The sequence below is a fragment of the Phascolarctos cinereus genome, unplaced genomic scaffold, assembly GCF_003287225.1.
Source record: "Phascolarctos cinereus isolate Bilbo 61053 unplaced genomic scaffold, phaCin_HiC Scaffold_5;HRSCAF=322, whole genome shotgun sequence".
NCBI classification, from domain to species: Eukaryota; Metazoa; Chordata; class Mammalia; order Diprotodontia; family Phascolarctidae; genus Phascolarctos; species Phascolarctos cinereus.
Genome location: NW_027555958.1, coordinates 244,959,934 through 244,978,674, shown reverse-complemented (window position 1 = coordinate 244,978,674; position 18,741 = coordinate 244,959,934). Strand labels below are relative to the sequence as shown.

The 18,741-nt window shown below is 48.2% G+C and overlaps 2 protein-coding genes across 3 annotated transcripts; both read left to right on the top strand.

The window, feature by feature from the left end:
- Positions 1-767: 767 nt before the first annotated feature.
- On the top strand, positions 768-3,901 carry RING1 (ring finger protein 1). Its single transcript, XM_020974212.2, has 7 exons — positions 768-890; positions 1,116-1,267; positions 1,460-1,620; positions 1,811-2,026; positions 2,204-2,599; positions 2,891-3,164; positions 3,494-3,901. The coding sequence occupies exons 2-7, from the start codon at positions 1,190-1,192 to the stop codon at positions 3,593-3,595; spliced, it is 1,227 nt and encodes a 408-aa protein (XP_020829871.1). The 5' UTR covers positions 768-890; positions 1,116-1,189; the 3' UTR covers positions 3,596-3,901.
- A 103-nt stretch (positions 3,902-4,004) lies between these two features.
- On the top strand, positions 4,005-10,979 carry LOC110199394 (uncharacterized). Of its 2 annotated transcripts, XM_020974210.2 has the most exons (5): positions 4,005-4,632; positions 5,810-5,926; positions 6,037-6,390; positions 6,960-7,073; positions 7,676-10,979. In XM_020974210.2, exons 3-5 carry the CDS (start codon positions 6,210-6,212, stop codon positions 8,968-8,970), a joined length of 1,590 nt encoding a protein of 529 aa, XP_020829869.1. In that variant the 5' UTR covers positions 4,005-4,632; positions 5,810-5,926; positions 6,037-6,209; the 3' UTR covers positions 8,971-10,979. The 2 variants fall into 2 exon arrangements, with proteins under 2 accessions (XP_020829869.1, XP_020829867.1); XM_020974208.2 differs by lacking the exon at positions 5,810-5,926.
- The last annotated feature ends 7,762 nt before the right edge of the window (positions 10,980-18,741 follow it).

The following is an 18,741-nucleotide window of genomic DNA, read 5'->3' as shown; positions in this document are numbered from 1 at the left end:
GTTCCATTCCCCGCGGGCCGGCCCTCTTACCCCAATCACAGCTCTCTCCGGCCCTCCACAGGTGGGGCTCTTTATCCCCTGGGTAACCATCCTCCTCCTCGGGCCCCGGCTCCTGATTGTCCAAACGCAATTCTCGTGGCTCCGGCCCTCGAGAGTTGGGTCTGGACATCCCGAGCCGCGGCCCCTACGCCTCGCAGAGGAGGGCGGACGAGGGGACTTCGGGACGCCTGACACAGAAGAGAGGAGTCCCTAAGGCGGAACGAGTGGGGTGGGAGGGAGGACTCCGTGGCGTGCCCTAGGGACCGGGGGCGCCTGAACTCTGGGTGCAGGGACTGGAGGCGATGGGGGTGGGATGCCGGGAGCGACAGGAGGGCTGGGGGCTTGGGGCGGGCGGCCCTTCTAATTCTCGTCCCCTGTGTAAGACAGCCCGAGGCCACTTTGCTTTCTTCCCACGGGAGGCAAGTGATGTCCCATCTCCAGCCCACTCCGAGAGGAAGAGGCCTCACGGGGAGGAGCGTGTCCCTATCCCCGATGCATTTAAGTGTAGGAAACCGGTGGAGGCGCGTCCTGTCCTGTCTTGTCTCCATCCCGCGTGGAAGGAGCCCCACGTGGAGCAAGAGACCACCACGCTAGCCCGTCCCCTCACGTGGAGAGGGTGTGTCACGTGTACAAAAGGGGGGCACCCCCTTCGTTCCACGTTCCACCCGCGTTCCGAGCAGTCCGGTGACGTAACCATCGTTCTGAGTCAGACAGGGGAGGGAATGGGGAGGCGGAAGTGACGCAAGGGCCCGAGCGCCCCAACCATGGCGGCGGCGGGAGCGGTGGCGGTGGCTCCGGGACCAGGGTCCTGAGTGGGAGGGACCGGGGACTGAGTGAGCTTGGCCCGAGAGGTACACGACGCTGGGGCACAGGGATGGAGTAGGGCGCTGGCGGCAGGGCGAGCCCGAGAAGAGGGACTGGGGCTGGGGGGCGGGGTGAGGGAAAGGAGGAGGGGAGGGGGAGGGGAAGGAAACGTAAGGGGGCGGGGCCTCGGGGACTGGGACGCGTGCAGAAGGGGCGGGGTGAGGCGGGACTGACTCTCACTCCCCTCCCCCCACTCCCATCCCCACCCCCAGGATTCCTTCGGCTGCTCCTTAGTGGCTCTGTCTGCCCCCTGATCTCGGGGGGTGGTGGTCTACTCCTTGTTACCATGGCGACCCCAGCGAATGCACAGAGCGCCAGCAAAACGTGGGAACTAAGTCTGTATGAGCTGCATCGGACCCCTCAGGTGAGGAGGGGGGGACCCCCACCCACGGACAGCTATGAATGTATACTATCTCCTGTGAATCCCCCATTTTGTCTGTACCCGAATTCCCACCCTCCTAGGAGACCCAAAGGTTGCATCTTTCCTGTGCTTCTCAACTCTGATCTTACTGCCCTTCTCACCCCTCCCTGCGTGTCATTCTCTCCCCTTCTGCAGGAGGCCATCATGGATGGCACAGAGATTGCTGTTTCCCCACGATCCCTACATTCAGAGCTCATGTGCCCAATCTGTCTGGACATGCTGAAGAATACCATGACCACAAAGGAGTGTCTCCATCGCTTCTGCTCCGACTGCATTGTCACTGCACTGCGTAGCGGGTATCAGGAGACACATGTGCTACGTTGGGGAATATGGGGGAGAGATTCTATGCCTTTGCCCTTTGTGGAGATCTTATATCCCCATAGATGAACTCCTAGATCCTAAATGATACCTTTTTAGTGAGAGAAACTAAAACTCCCAGTTACCAGTTAATATTTTAAGTGGTTTCTTTCCTCTAACTCAACTCAGGAACAAAGAGTGCCCCACTTGTAGGAAGAAGCTGGTGTCAAAGCGGTCTCTTCGGCCTGATCCAAACTTTGATGCACTGATCTCCAAAATTTACCCAAGTCGAGAAGAGTATGAGGCACATCAGGATCGAGTCCTCATCCGCTTAAGCCGTCTGCACAACCAGCAAGCATTGAGCTCCAGCATTGAGGAGGGGCTCCGAATGCAGGCAATGCACAGGTATGAGGGTGGTCATACTGAAGTGCTAGACACTGAATTCTGGAAGGTTTCTGGACGTGTAATAGGCAAAAATTCATGATTCTCACTTTCTGATTCTCTGACCTCCTAACATCTGACCTCCTGCTCTATAACCTTGCTACATACTGATTTCCTAACTGGTATTCTTTGCCTCTACAGGGCCCAACGTGTAAGGAGGCCAATGCCAGAGTCAGACCAGACAACAACAATGAGTGGTGGGGAGGGAGAGCCTGGTGAGGGAGAGGGAGATGGGGATGGGGAAGATGTTAGCTCAGACTCCGCCCCAGACTCCACTCCTGGACCTGCCCCAAAACGACATCGAACAGGAGTTGTGGGAAGTAGCAGTGGAGGGACAGGGGGCGTGGCTGCTGGAGGTATAGGAGGGGGAGCAGGCTCTGAGGATTCTGGGGACCGGGGTGCCCCCCTGGGTGGGGGAACCCTGGGTCCACCAAGCCCACCTGGGGCCCCCAGTCCTCCTGAGCCAGGAGGAGAGATCGAGCTTGTGTTCCGGCCCCATCCTCTGCTGGTCGAAAAAGGAGAATACAGTCAGACTAGGTGAGAAGATCCCTATCCCTCCAGCGACTGTCTAAAAACTGGGAAATCAGGGACCAAGTCGGGTACCTCAAAGTCACAGGGCTTCCTTCCCATAACCTGAGACAATGTTTCTATCCAGCATTTTGACTCCCCCAAACTCAGAAACATACCTAATGCAAAATCATGGTCACCTCCAAACTCTATAAACACAAAAAGACACTCCTGGAAAATCTCATGAGTGGGGTTCAATATATCATGTTTACGACTTCAGCCCTTTGCTTTTTTCACTGATCATTTGCTACAATTCCTCAGATATGTGAAGACAACAGGAAATGCCACAGTTGACCACCTTTCCAAGTACTTGGCTCTAAGGATTGCACTTGAGCGGAGACAGCAGCAAGAGGCTGGGGAGCCTGGGGCACCAGGTGGAGGAGTCCCAGAAGCTGGAGGACCTGAGGGAGGTGGGGGGGAGGCACCAGGAACTGGAGGAACCGATGGGCCAGAGGAGCCAGCCTTGCCCAGCCTGGAGGGTGTCAGTGAGAAGCAGTATACCATCTACATCGCACCTGGGGGAGGAGCTTTCACGGTGAGAGGATGGAAGGGAATGATTGTCGGGGAGGTGTTGGGAAGGAGAGAAAAGTTTGAGATAAAATATGCTCCATTCATCCTGTCACTAATCAGTTTTTCTATATACTCTTCTCTCCCGTTTTTCTTCTTGTCCTTCCATTTATCTCCCATTACTTTCCTCTTCTATTTTTTATTTTCCTCCTGTCCCTAATGCTCTCTTCTCTTTCATACTTGGATATTTTTCTTCATATCTCTCTTCTGTTCCTTTTTTTTTCTTTCTTCCCTACTGATACCATTCTTTTCTCCCCTTTCCCTCCACTTTCTTTCTGGTTTATTCCATATACCCAGACCCTGAATGGCTCACTGACCCTGGAGTTGGTGAACGAGAAGTTCTGGAAGGTGTCCAGACCCCTGGAGCTGTGCTATGCCCCCACTAAGGACCCCAAGTGACCCAAGGGGATGGGGATTATAGGGCTTCTGTGTGTATGTCTTAGCTCCACCTCCAGGTCTGTGTTCCCCCCACCCCCCACCCCCCTTACCCTGCCCGGCGGGCCGGCGAGAGGACACTGATGAGGACAAGTGGCTTTTATACAAAGTGTCTATATCAGATTCTTCTATATTGTACAGAGTGGGGTGTGCGCCCCCAACTCCTTCCTTTTCTACTCACCAGTCACCTCCCTTCTGTAATGGGGATGTTGTGGAGGGAAGACCTCCCCTTCCCCCAACAACAACGCATTTGCTTTTTTTTCTTTCAAATCTGTGTCTGTCTGTGTGTTTAGGGGAGGAGGGAACAGGGCAAAGAAGGAAGGGGAAATAGCGGCCATGAAAAATTTTGACTGCTGCCTCTGTGGGGGGAAAAAAATAAGTCTTCTTTTGGGAGACGGGGTTGGGAAAGGTCGCTAATACAGTCTGAAAGCTGGCATGAGCTAAGTGGAAGAGATACAAATACCTCCCCAATAAACTAGAGCTGGCAAGCAGAGACAGCCGCAGCGCCGCTATTTCAGGTTTCTTGTCCTTGGTGGGAGCTCCAGCTCCATGGCGCTCCGCCTCCCACGCCGCCTAAGAGGGGCAGTAGTTAAGACTACGAGTCCCATGAGGCCTCGGGCTAGGGAATAGCTGGCCTTAGAACGCTGCTGTCCCGAGGGTCTGTGGGAGTTGTAGTTTTTGCGTCCCCAGACAGTTGGGGGGGCGTGGAAATCATCTGTTCCCCTTCCCTCCCACCAGGTGGGTAGAATGTGGGCTCCGGAGCCAGAACTGGGCTGCAGGGGCTTGGAAGAAGTGTCAGGGTTCGATCCCCATATTCGGAAAGTCCAGTGGGTGGGGAAGGGGGACGGCTCCGGGAGGGATTAAGGGCCCCCCGCCCCTTCTTCGGGCATTCTGCCCCTCACTTCCTGTTTCCGCTACTCCTCTCATCCCTCCCCCCCTCCCCAAATTCCTGTGGCTGAGCTCAGTCCGCTGTCTCGCTGGCAGACGAGTCGGTGGTGCAGGTAATTGGCCCGCCCGGCCCCCTCCCCAATACCCAGACCCTAGCCGTCAGTCTTCCCCAGCCCCCGGACCCCCACTAGGATCCTCAACAGCAGGGATCCTCCTACACCCTCTAGACCTATACCGAGGACCCTCCCACCCCCCTGGGATCCTCAATACCAGGGACCCTCCCACTGTCCCGGACCCTCCCACACCCCCGGGACTCTTTATACCAGGGACCCTCCCTCCGTCCCTGGACCATCAATAGTAAAGACCCTTCCCGAGACCCAGGATCCTCGATTTGGTGGACCTCCTACCCCCGACCCTCAATACCAGGGACTCTCCCACCCCTGAAACCCTCCCACAGCCCCTGGACCCTCAATACTAGAAACTTCCCCCCCAGCCCCAGAAACCAATACCAGAGACCTACCCCTACCCCTCCCACTCATCCTCACCTCTGAATACCTGAGACCCTGCCACTCCCAGACCCTTTTGATCCTTAATACCCAGGATCTTCTCACCGCCGCCGCCGACCCTCAATATCAGATATCCTCTTACAGTTCGAGGACACTCCCACGGCCCTTGGGGATCTTCAATATCAGGGACCTTTCTGTTGCCGGAGCCTCAACACAGGGGACTCATAGCTCCTTTACTGTAACCTTCCGGCAGTCTCTAGAGCCCCTCAATGCCAAAACCCTCTTAAGACCCCTGGGACCCTCAGTACTATAGATCTCCCCCTCAATTCCTGTGCCTTCCCCCAGCCTATGGGATTCTTAAATACCGAGACCATGCTACAACCCCCCACCCCGGATATCCAATATCAAGGAGCCTCCCCAGAACCAAAGACTCACTGTAGCCTCTGGGAATACCTCAATGCCACAAGCTCTCCCAGTTTTTCCCCCGATATCACCAATTCCCATAATTTCAGGAGCCCTGCAGTGCCGGGGAGGACCCTCCTACATGTGTCCTCTCTAACTTTGAGGGTCCTCTAATAACAATATATACTCCTCCAGCCCCCCAACATCAAACCCAGGCAGCCCCTTCTCAGTCCCCAGGCTTCCTAATAAGTCGTCCAAGTTCCTGTCTAACCCTGCAACCTGCCTCTGACTACCTCCCCAGGTATCCTGTTCCTTACTCCCCCAGCTTGCCGCCTTTTCCTCTGTCCCTGATCTGGGAGGTGTGGCATTTCTGTTATGCTAGGGAAAGGGAAGATGGGACTCCTCTGAGAACTGAGGCGTTGTTTGCTCAGTCTGAGCCTGGTGACCCAGAGCAGTCTGAACTTGCTAACTTCGTGGTGCCTGGAAGAAATCTCAAGAGGTGGGCGTGAGGGGAGGGGCAGGATGATGTGGAGAAAGAAGTGGAGAAAAGGTCTAGAAATGCATGAGGAGAGAAGTGGTGGAATTATCTCTTCTCTGTTTTGGTTCCAGAGCCAGTGACCCTTTCCCCCCTCCTCATCAAACCTAATTTCCCAGTAGCCCATCCTTTCTTCTTGGTCTTGCTCCCCTCTTACTCCACCCTGGCTCAGCCTACAATCCCCCTTTCCCCCTGCCCTTCCCCTTCCTCCCTATGTCCCTGTCCCTCCCCTTCTCCTCCAGTTCCTATGTCACCCACATCCTCCCATCCTCCTCTACTCTCTTCTTCTCACTTTTCTCCCCCTTCCCCCTCATTCTCTTCTACTCTTCACCTTGATCCCCCACCTCCTATGCCAGTGACTTTCACAGACATGGCTGTGTATTTTGGAGATGTCATGTGGGAGAGCTACCGGAACCTCATCTCGTTGGGTGAGTAACTCCCCCCACCACCAAAAAAAATAAGAAATACCACCCTGATTCTGACATTCATTCTATCAGGGGCACTGAATTAATTTAAATGTTAAGCTGGAAGGTAGTGTCTCTGAATGCCCTGCATAGAATGCCAGCATTTTACACCCCTCCTAGAGGTCCTTAGCCCTCTCCTCTCTATTCACCCTCAAGCATCCTGCTTCCCCATCTCCTGAGTCTTCCTGAAGCCAGCAATCAGATATTTATCAAGCACTTTTAATTTGCAAGTATTTGTGCTAGATGCAGAGGTTGCAAGAACACACCAAAAAGGTGCCTTATTGCCCATTTGGGGAGATGAGACCTACGGAAGCAGACAGTACAGTGAAATGTATGCTAAATCCCATCTGATAGACAGTAAGTGCGGGATTCCTGAGGAATAAAGCACAGCAATCTTGAGTGGTCAAGAAAGGCTTCATGGAGGAAGAAACTTGAGCTGAAGAGTGGAGAATGGTTAGGATTCAGCTAGAGGAAGGGCTGGGAGGGGGAGATATTTTAGACAGAATAACGAATCTTGTTCTTTCTTGCCTCAGGATTTCCGATTCCCAAACCAGAATTGATCACCCACCTGGAGCAAGGGGCTGAGCCATGGGGTCTGGGGTCTCAGGAGTCTGAAGAAAGGGGAGTCCCAAAAGATCCCTATGCAGGTGAATAACCAGCAGGGAAAAGATCCTTTTGCCTTCACCCTTCACATCCTCCTCATACCCTAGAGAGGGAATCATCAGGTCCAGGATTTAGAGCTTGAAAGGGCTTTGGAAATCTCCTAGTCTAACCTCATGTTACAGGGGAGGAAACTGAGGTCTAGAGAGGAGACTCTACTTGCCCAAAGCCAAAGGGCTAGAAAGTGGTAGGAGATGGAGTCTTGAGGTTCTCCAATGCCAAAATCATCGTTTTTCCCATAGTATCACACTGGCCCAAGGATGGAGCTCCACCTCACCGCTCCTCACGATCCTAAACCTGCTTCCCAGTAATTGGCAGGAATCACCAAAGTCCCTATCCTTGCTGTCAGTAGAGAGGGCCAACCTCTGCCCTTCATCCCTTCCTCCTTCTGCCTCCAAGGATACAAACTGCTCTGTGAAGTGTCCTGGTCCACTCCAAATCCCTTCAGGAATACTATCTATCAGAGAGGGGAGCAGAGCAGCTTCCATAGGGATTGAACCCACATCTTTCTCAAGTTCATCACAAGGTCCTCTTCTTCCTCTGTATTTCCTTCCTCATTTCCTTCATTTCATCACTGTCTCTTTCACAGGCATGAGGACCAAGGAAGAAGAGGAGGCAGAATCAGTCCCCAACCCACCCCCTGCCTTGGAGGGTTCCCCACCACCAGCTACACCCTGTGGCCCAGCCCTGCCCCCACCCCCAGCATCCCCACCCCCACCCCCAAAGCCCTTTTCCTGCCCTGAATGTGGTTCCTGCTTCTCACGACGCTCCCACCTCTCGCGCCATAGGCTGATCCACTCTGGCGAGCGCCCCTTTCCTTGCCCAGAATGTGGCAAGTGCTTTGCCCAGGGTGCCCACCTGGCCTTGCATCTGCGTTCCCACACAGGTGACCGACCCTATTCTTGTGGTCAGTGTGGTCGAAGCTTTCGCCACGGCTCCCACTTGGCCCGGCACCGACGTACACATCTACCTGAGCCCCCCTACCGATGTGGCCAGTGTGGCAAGGGTTTCTCCCAGAGTTCTGGACTCCTGCAGCATGCCACTGTCCACACAGGCGAGCGTCCATATATATGTGCTGTTTGTGGCAGAGGCTTTGGCCGCCACCCCAGCCTTATCCGACACCAGAAGTCCCATTCAGGTGAACGTCCTTTCCCCTGTCCCGAATGTGGCAAGCGTTTCACTCAGAGCGCAAATCTTGCCCGCCACCTTCGGACACACACTGGAGAGACACCATACCTCTGTGGGGAATGTGGACGTGGCTTTAGCCAGCATCCTCGCCTCGTGGCACACCGAAAAGCCCATCACACAGGACCCCCACCCCCACCTCCTCCTGTCCATTCCTGCGCTGATTGTGGTCTACTGTTCCCTCAGGCTCTGGCACTGGCCCGTCACCGGGCAGCCCAGCATGGTGGTGAGAAGCCATTCCGTTGCAGCCAGTGTGGGGAGGGTTTTGGCCACCGCTCCAACCTGCGGCGCCACCAGCGCGGTCATGGTGGGGAGCGACCGTACCGCTGTAGTCAGTGTGGCAAAGGCTTTGGTCAGAGTTCAGGCCTGGTCCAGCACCAGCGTGTTCACACTGGGGAGAAGCCCTTCCGCTGCCCAGACTGTGGGCGTGGATTCCGCTATAGCTCCAACCTGGCACAACATTACCGTGGCCACACTGGGGACCGGCCCTTCCGGTGTGAGCACTGCGGTCGTGGCTTTACCCGTAGTTCTCACCTGCTACGGCACCGGGCCACACATGGTGGGGAGGATGGAGATGAGGACTGTGGTCCTGGAGGGGTCCCTATGCTGACAATTAAGGCAACTTCCATAAGCCAGGAATCCCCCAAGGAATCTGGAGAAGCTGCCCAAGTGATTGAATCCCTAACTCAGCCAGAGTGACCTATTTATTCTCTCTGGTTGGAGCAACTGAGTCTGACTCCAACCCTATCTTTTGCCAGAGTGACTCCCAAAGCAACCACTTTGTTGTGGTCCAAATGATTACTCTCCCCTTGTCTTTCCTCAGAAAGGGGATGACCAGCTCACCCTGCTCATGCCAGGAGTGAGAGGCCCTAAGTTCCCCTCCTGGCCTGGAGGGGGTGGGGTTCCCTGTGCCTAAGGAAGAGTATTCCCCAAAGGAGAGTAAGCTCCCTGTTCATTTTGGGTAGAGAAAAGTTCTCCTCCCTCTTCATCTTTTTCTGTCTGAGGGGCTTGATGAGGCTGTCTCAGGGATAGCTGGGAATCACTGGTCTCTGCAGGAGACCTCAAGGGAGATAAACTGAATCCCTGTATCCCTGCCTGGGATACAGAGAAACCACATACAGATGTGTTAGTTTACCTCCGGAAGTTGCACTTGGTCCTTAACCACCATCCCTTTAATTCTCTGTCTGACCCCATGATGCCCTGGAGGCTACCTGGGGTCCTCTCTTCTCTGGGTACCAAAGAGCTATCCCCAACTTCCTCTGACAATGTGATCTCGTTTCTCCCTAGGGGTCACTAAACACTGACTACAGGACTCCCTAAGGGTCCCAGATCTCCCTAAAACTCCTTGTCACACTTGAAGCCAAGAATATAGGCAAACCAGGCTATCCCCTTCCAGTTACTTATATTCCCTTGCATTACTAACATTCTATGGAAAACCTGTGATTTCTGTGCTGTAGGTGCTCTCTCCAATGATATAGCTCAGAAATTGCCCATGCCTATGGCAATTCTTATTACCGTAGCCAAAAAAAAAAAAAGCATCACCTAGTGGCCAACCTTTAGAGGCTGAACTCCTCCAAACTTAATTAGGTTGCTTCTAGTGCAACAGACTCAATGGGTTGTTGTGGGCTGTGCTTTTGAAAGCCTTTTCAATTTGGTAAGTTTAAACAGATCACTCTTGTAACAAAACCTTCAAGAACCCAGTCTTACCTCCACACCAAAATAAGGCATCAGAATAAGACTATGGTAGATGTTTCCTTGGATTAAAGCCTAAGAATATGGGGAGACGTAACTAGGGAAATCAGGAGCATGATAGGAGTGCAATAGTAGGGTCAGGTTGAAAGAAACTAAAAGAAGTTTGAAGGGAAGCAAGGGAATTTAAAGAGAGATTATGAGAGACATAAGGGGATGAGGTGGGAGGAAAGGATGTCACTTGTTACAAAGTAATAATTTCACCACACTTATTGTGCTTTATAGTAAAAAAAAAAGTTTTCATCATTTTATTTGATCCCCACAACCCTGTGAGGTAGATAGGGTAGAGAGTCTGATTCTCATTTTTTAGAGATAGGGGAAACCAAGGGCCTGAGAGAGGAAGGGGCATCCTCACATATCCAACCAAGTCTGATTGAGTCCAACGGATGACTTTGTCATACCACCGTTAAGGCACTAGTTTACTGGTCCTTGCCATCAGAGAGCTTATAGTCTATTTGAGGAAACAGGACACATCTAGAAAAAATTATAAGGCGATATATCTATGAGAACAAAACAGTATGTAGTGAGACCACCTATTTACATTCATGAGATACGTATTTCCTCACAACCTACACTTTCACCCTAGGTTGCTAAGGTGCTAAATTCCTACCACAAGCACTACATTTCCTTTCCTTTGCAAGTAAGAGACCCTGTATGAAAAGCAGCCCATGGTTCCCATCAAAGGTTCCAGTGAAGGCTATGAAGCTCTGATACAGACAGGTCACAGTCTAGTGCCAAAGCTGAAACCAAAGGAGGGAACTATTACCATCAGTCCTTGCTTAAGGCAATATGGGTTGACTAGGATGAGAAAGGTCCATTCTTGCAATATCCTTCTTTCTTATTGTTAATATTAAAGTATAAATAGTTATTTTAGTTAATTTATTAATTTTTCTCAATGTAACTTTTGGGCTGTTACAGTAAACACTCAATAAATGTTTGGATTGAAATCTCTCCTAGAACGTGTCAAAGGGATTTGCCTTTCTTTGTATTTCCAACATCATGGCAGGGCCTTGGCATATAGGAAATGCTTGTTGATTGACTATTTTGACAAATGCAAGAAAAAGAACCATGGGATGGTTAATATTTGACCTTAGAGATCATTGCACCCAAACTTCTTGCTTTGCAAATGAGGAAACAGAGGCCCAGAGAGAGGGAAGAGGTTATATTGCAAGACAGCATCATGCTATAATATGAACTGCATAAAAATGCTGAAGAGACATAGTAATAGAGATCTGAATCAAGGAAATACTTCCCAAAGGAGGTAAGAGTGAAAAGAGGGAAGGACATAGGTCTGTTGAAAGGAGGGAGAGAATCATATGCTAATGAATGGACTGACGACGACTATGGTGAATAGTAAAGAATATACGGGAGGATGGAAAGAAGGGAATGACTCATGGGGGGGAAGGGGCTGACTTGACAACCAGTGAGAATGAATGAAGTATAGGAAACACAAGTGACTGGTGGGTGGAGGACTGTAAGTGCCAAACTGAGAATTATGGATTGATTTTGTTGGGTGATAAAGAGTCACTGCAGATCCTTGAGTAGAGGGCTGGCATGATGGAAATGGTTTATCCGAAAGATAGTTTTGTCAGTAGCTAGGAAGAGCTGGAACAGGAAGAATTAGATCAGAAAAAGTAGTTTAAAGATTTGGTGCCAATCCCACTTCAAATTGCTGAAAGGAAAATAAGACTCTGGGAAGAAGCCAGCATGAGAGGAGCTGACAGTCTCCATCATGTCCATATCCCCAGCTTGCTGTACTAGAGACTTTGAGGAACTTCACCTTGAATGAAATCTAGGACTGAATTTTGGTTGAACTGAATTACCTCACTTGCAATGGCAGAGCTCCACTCTATGTAGTCCAATATATATTTTCCCATGTATACTATCTCTGATTTCTGTTTTGCTATTGACTTGGATTTCTTTGGTACCTTCAAAAAGACAAAACAAACAAACAAAAAAGCTCTATGGATAATCGAGGTGTTAGATGGAAAAGACCTGTACATGTACTAAGTGCTTATTATGTGCCAAGGCATTGTGCTAGATGCTGGGAATAAAAATACATAACATAGTTCCTGCCCTCAAGGAGCTTACATTCTACTAGGGAAGATACTGGTTCACAGATAAGTAAAATACTAGATCTATACAAAATAAATTCAGTAATTTTGTGAGGCATTAAAAAACTGGCAGGAATCATGAAAAGCCTTTTGAAGGACAGCTGAGCAGATCCTGCAGGGAGATAGGGGTTCCAAGAGGTGGGAGTGAGGCAGGAGAGTCTGCCAGTCCTGGGGGAAAACCTATACCAAAGCATGGAGGCAGGAGACACAATGTTGCACACAGGAAACAACAAATAAGTCAGTTTGCCTGGAGCTTGGTTTTCTGGAGGGTGTTTAATCATTCTGGGGAGATAGATTGATTGGAGCCTAACTGTGAAAGACTTTAAATGCCAAGCAAAGAAGCAATTGAAGTTTCTTAAACAGGGCAATGAGTGGTCAGACCTGTGATATCACTTTGGCAGCAGTGTGGAAGATGGAGTGAGAGAAGAGAGACTGGAGGCAGGGAAAGCTACTACACATGTTCAGGCAAGAGGTACTGAGTCCTTAAATTAGGGTGGTGGGCCATATGAATGAAGAGAACTGGTAAGAGATGTTATGGAGGTAGAATTGATAAGATCTGTCAGATCATTGGATATAAGAGTTGAGGGAAACGGAAGTGTCAGTAATGATGCCTAGGTTGTGAATATGGATGTGGGAAAATAATGGTGCCTTCAACAGAAATAAAGTTAGAGGGAAAGATAAATTCTGCCATGGACTTCTTGGGCTTGAGATGACTATGGGACATGTGGGTAGAATGTCCGGCAGGAAGTTGGAGGTATAAACTGAAATTCAGGAGATATGAGAGCTAGATGTGTAGATTTGGAAATCATCTGCATAGATGCAACAATTAAATCCATGGGAGCTAATGAGATCATCAAAGATAGTGTAGGGACAGGTGAAGGGGCCAGGACAGAGTCCTGGAGTACCCCCACTCATAAGGGGCAGGACATGGATATTAAGCCAGCAAAAAAAAACTGGTTCGATCTGGCAGTGTGGAAGGTGAAGGAGAATGGAATTAAAGTTACATTGGAGGTTGCAAGTCTGTGAGCCAATAAAAAGGTGGATTCATTAACAGTCATGGAGAAACTGGGAAAGGGTGAAATTTTAAATTTTCAGAGGGCAGAGAAGGAGATTTGGAGGAATGGAGAGTAAATGTATCAGGAGAAAAACAAGAGAGGCAAAATGGGAATGAATAGGGCTAGCCAGAGAACTAGGAAAACCAGCAGAATAGTGTCATAGAGGTCAAGTGAAAAGAATCAGGGGAAACCTGTTCAATAATATCAAATACAACAGAGACCTGAAAGAAGATGAAAACTTAAAATCATTGCATTTGGTCAAGAGGAAGTAACTGGTGAACTTAAAATAATAGGTAGCTTCTCCCTATCCCGAGACATGGACACTCCTAGAACTCCTGGTTTTTTAGTCTCAGTGTTACCCAGGATAGAAACCAGTCAATGAACAGGTGGGGAGCTGCAAGGGCTCCGTCATTAAGGGAAATACTATCACTTTGGATAGGACTGAAAGCAGAAGAGAATGAGTCAGGACAGGACAAGGAAAATGACTTGCCTCTGGCCACACCCAGGGGTGTGCTACAGTCAGGCCATGGAGAGAACCAATTGTTAAATTTTCATTGGGGGCAGCGAGGTGGCACAGTAGATGGAGCACCAGCCTGGGAGTCAGGAGGACCTGAGTTCAAATCTGACCTCAGACCAAACACTTGACACTTACTAGCTGTGTAACACTGGGCAAGCCACTTAACCCCAATTGGCTTAAAAAAAATTTCATTGTGAGTATTTATACCTCAGAAGTTAGGGTTTGATTTATTGTTTTGTGGGTGGTCTAGACTTAAGAAAAAGATGAATAAAATGTTAATAATGCATGTCAAACCTTAAAGTGTCACAGGTACATTTTTTTTTCTTTTTGGATAGCCAGTTATTCAGCATTTACACCACATCCCTGCCTCACACCCCAAGGCAGTAACTGTAGTATGAAGAATCAGATATTCATCTCTCTCCTTCCAGCTTCTGCCTGAAATGTGGCTGCTTCTATAGCAACTTCTGGTTTCACCCTGACTCAGGGCCTGGATCCATTCATTGCTGTAGTAGAAAAAGAACTTTATTTTGGAGACCTGAGTTTGAATCCTGGCTCTGACACTAGCTATGTCACTTAACCTCTGCCAAGAGCCAAGAACCATACTTTACCCTCAGCCTCCTGAAGGCAGAAATGAATACCACATTGATTAAAGTTCTGAAGTCTTTTTCCTTTACTCTACTGTGGTAATCATGTAAATTGTTTTCCTAGTTCTTCTCACCTCTTTCTGCATCAGTTCATGCAAGTCTTCACAAGTTTCTCTGAATTCTTCATATTTGTCATTTCTTGTTGTTAATAATACTCCATTGCATTCATATAGAGTTTGTTCAGCCCAGTCAATGAGCACCCACTTTCTTTGCAGTTTTTTTGTTACTACAAAAAAGGGTTGCTGTAACTGTTGTTGTATCTACAGGGCGTACTCTTGGAATGTTAAGAGATGTCATCTCAATATATTAGCTTTTTACCCTTTGGAAGAATATGAAGAGAATAGGTTACAGTGGGAACCTGGGGCCTCAAGGTCACATGTGGCCCTCTAGGTCCTCAAGTATAGCCCCTTGACTGAATCCAAACTTCAGGATTTGTTCTATGAGATTTGGACTCAGTCAAAGGGCTGCACTTGAGGACCTGGAGGGCCACGTGTGGCCTCAAGGTTGCAGGTTCCCCACCCCTGGGTTACACAATGCCTCAAGCAAGGTACATACCAGGGAAAGCTGAATTTAGTTTACCAATCATTTAATAAGTGCCTACTATATGCAAGGCAATAAGCTAGGTGTTAGGGATACAAAGACAAAAAAAGGGGAGAGGAACAAGGAATTCATATTTTGGATTCTTTCATCATTCAACAAGCAGTATTTATTAAACATCTCCTGTGTGCTGGACACTCTGCCCTGCGTTGAAGACAATATCACAATAGTCCTTACCCTCAATGAGCTAAAGAAGAGCTGTAGCAATGGATCCTCATCTTGCAGCCACTTGGGTGGCGCAGTGGGTGGAACACTGGACCTGTAAGTCCAGTCCAGCCTCAAAGTCAAATCCAGCCTCAAATTCTTACTAGCTGAGTTACCTTGGATGAGTCACTTAATCCCAGAGTACTTCAGTTTCCTCAGTTGTAAAATGGGGACAATAATGGCTGTGAGGATTAAATGAGATATTTGTAAAGAGCTTTGAAAAACTTAAAGTACTATATAAATGCTAGCTATTATTATTAACAACTGCCACTTCATCTTCCAGTTTGTCTATTCTCATAGCATCCCCTCAGCTCCTGAGTCTCCCTACCTTGTCACTGAGCCCTTATTTCCATTTCCAGTACTAATACTCCCATTATTTTACTATTGCTCTTCTCAGTAAGCGACACTGTCTTCAAGGCTGTGGAGAGGAAGGAGAGAGTATTAGCAAATCATTCTCCCACGTACCTTTCCTCTATCACATGGTTCTTCCATATATTACCCTGTGTTCTCTACTGATAAAGATACAGCAGGTCATTTTACTATTAGAATACTTAAGATTCAACCCTCTGGTTCCCCAAAAGCTTCACGCAGTCTCCAAATGCCCAATCCTCTTGGAATTATACACAAAGAATCAAAGGTTTCCAAGTTGGAAGGGAGGAAACTGAACCCTACAAAGATGAAATAGCTTGCATAAGGTCACATACAGAGTAAGCAGCAGAGCTGATTTAAACCCATGTCCTGAAACCTCAACCCTACCAGGTCTTTTCCACCAGTAAAATTTTTTTTAAAAAAATTGTTAATTGGTGCACAAAATCCTCCCAAGGAAAATATCCTGAAAGAAGTTCAGTGCTTGTCATTTCCTGAGCCCCAGGGAAGAATGAATTTCTGGCCACCCATTCTAAATAGAGGCAGGGCCACAGCAAGAACCCCAGTCACTAGGGTAGCTCTCTGGGAAAGGATGCTGAAACCATATCCTCCCAGTATTCTCACACACCCCTTTTCCCCACTATAAAACCATATGGTACATTGAGTGCTTGTGTAGGTGTTGGGAACCCTATCACCTATTTGGGGGGGAGTACAAATTCAATCCATATCGAAGCTTAGTCATAATGATCCCTTGAGGTGACCCCTGGTCCATATAAACCCAGAGTTCTTCAGGAGTGGTGGGCAAGGAGGAAAGGAAAGACTCACGGAGCAAGAGTCACATCAATCTGCCTATCTCTTCACCCACATGTACAGGAACAGACTGCCCCCTTCTGAACTATATTGCTACAAGTAGATTGCGTGAAACTTAGGATACATTTTTTTCCATAGAAACTATGTTACATAGAGAGATTAGTTTCCCAGGCTAATTCAGAAAACCCTTTTTAACCCACAATGCACTTGATATAATGAGATATGAATAGTACTACAGAATCTAACCAGCATGGATACCAATGTTCCTTTTTTTCTCCATATATATTTTCTTCCTTAATTTTTAGTTAATTTTTAAACATTCATTTAAAAATAAATTTGAGTTCCAAATTCTCTCCCTCCCTCCTGCCTCTTCAGAAGACAAGCAATATGATATCAATTATACACTTGAAGTCATACAAAATATATTCCTTATTAGCCACGTTGCAAAAGAAAACAGACAAAAAATAAAACAGGTAAAATAAAAAGAGGTTTTTTAAAAGTATGCTTCATCAGTTCATCAGTTCTCTCTCTGGAGGTAGATAAGATTTTTTTATCATGGTTCCTTTAGAATTGTCTTGTATCATTGTCTTGATCAGAGTAGCTAAGTATTTCACAGATTACCATATTGCTGGGTAACAATATTGGGATGAGGAAGAAGGGGTATTGAGGCTTTGGGATGGAGGCATGAAGAGCTGTAAAGAATCAGACACTTTTGGTGTTTAAAATTCTGAGGATCCCTTCTAGGTCCTAGGCTGGCTCCCAGACTACTCCTTGTCCATCTGTAGAAGACTTGTAAAAGAAACAGAACAATTTGTCCTGTTTGTTTCCTTTTTTCAATAGTTACTACCACCTGTTGATTCTGACCTGGATTTCCTCCCCTAAATCACCAAAGGAGAGAGGAGAGGCAGCATAGTCCAGTGGTTAAAGACCTGACTGTGAAGTCTGAAGACAAAAGAGTCCAAAACCTGAGCTCTGATGCATATCACCTGTGTGATCTTGGGCAAGGTTTTTAAACTGCTGGACCTCAGTTTCCTCCTCTGTAAAATGGATAGAGTGGACTCAATATCCTGAGATGCTTGTAGCTTTAGAGCCATGATAGTCTCACAGTTTCTCCTTGTCCCTCAAGCAAAGACAGAGACCTTTGAAAGGATCCTGACAGTTTTTGCTTTCAGTGGCAACATAAAAGAAGGAGGTAGGATGGGGGAAGAGGGGAAGAATTATTTCTTTCTGTTTCTCCTCTGTGCTCTCTCTGTCTCTTTTTCTCTGTCTCTCTGTCTCTGTCTCTCTCTCTTTCTGTCTCTCTGTCTGTCTGTCTCTCTCTCTCTCTCTCTCCCATAAGGAAAGAAAGAAGTTATATATGTTAATGGTGAGGTTGGAAATAAACAAAGGATTTGTGTTTATTTCAAAGGCATTCCCATACTCATTGAGGCCTGATCTTGGCCTTTAGGGTATTTCTGGAAGCTGGAGTGGAAGCTGGGCCTTTAGTATATAGCATGAGTAGATGAGAGAGGGGCTATCAACACTACCAGCAATGGAGAGGGGGAAGGGGGGAGTTGAGATGGAGAGAATAATAACTCACATTTCCATAGCATTTTAGGTTTTACCTCATGTTGATTTCACAGCAACTCTGTGAGGTTAGAAATAACAGCTATTACCATCTGCTTTTTACAGATAAAGCTACATAGGTCCAGAGAGGTTAAGTGATTTGTCCATGGTCATATAGCTAGTCACCATTAAAGACAGGATTGGAATCTAGTTCCTCAGATTCCAACTCCAGTGTCTTTCTCACTCCTCCCCCTTCCCTTTCATCTTCCCTGCCATTGTTGTGATTGTCGACCTTGTCCTTGATTGTCATCTAAGCCAGGTGACAAGACAAACAAGGGATGGGGCATGGGAAGGGTCCTGAGTGGCGGCAGGCTTGGCAAGAGCGAGGGAGAAGAGGAAGGAAGTCCCAAATAGTAGCAGCAAGGAGAGAATTCAGAGTGAGCTCCTGTGGCTATGGGGCCACATTCTCAGTTAGCTGCTGGTATGTGAGGAATGTGAATAAACTGGGCATCTACAAGTTGGGGACTGCCTGTGCTGCCTTGTCAAGGCTTAGCTCCCCTACCACATAAGTCAGCTTCCCTGACTTATGCCTCTTTGTAGCCCCTAGATTAAACATGAGGAAGAACATCCCCATGAACAGGGGTATGAGATAGGAAAGAAATAATCATTTATTAAGCATTTTACCAATAAGATCCTCACAACAATCCTGGGAGGTAAGTGCTACTATTATCATCCCCATTTTACCCATGTGGAAACTGAGGCAATCAAGGTTAAGTGACTTGCCCAGGGTCATACAGCTAGCAAGGTTGGATTTGAACCCAGGTCTCCCTGATTCTAGGCCCAGCTCTTTATCTACTGAGTCACCTAGT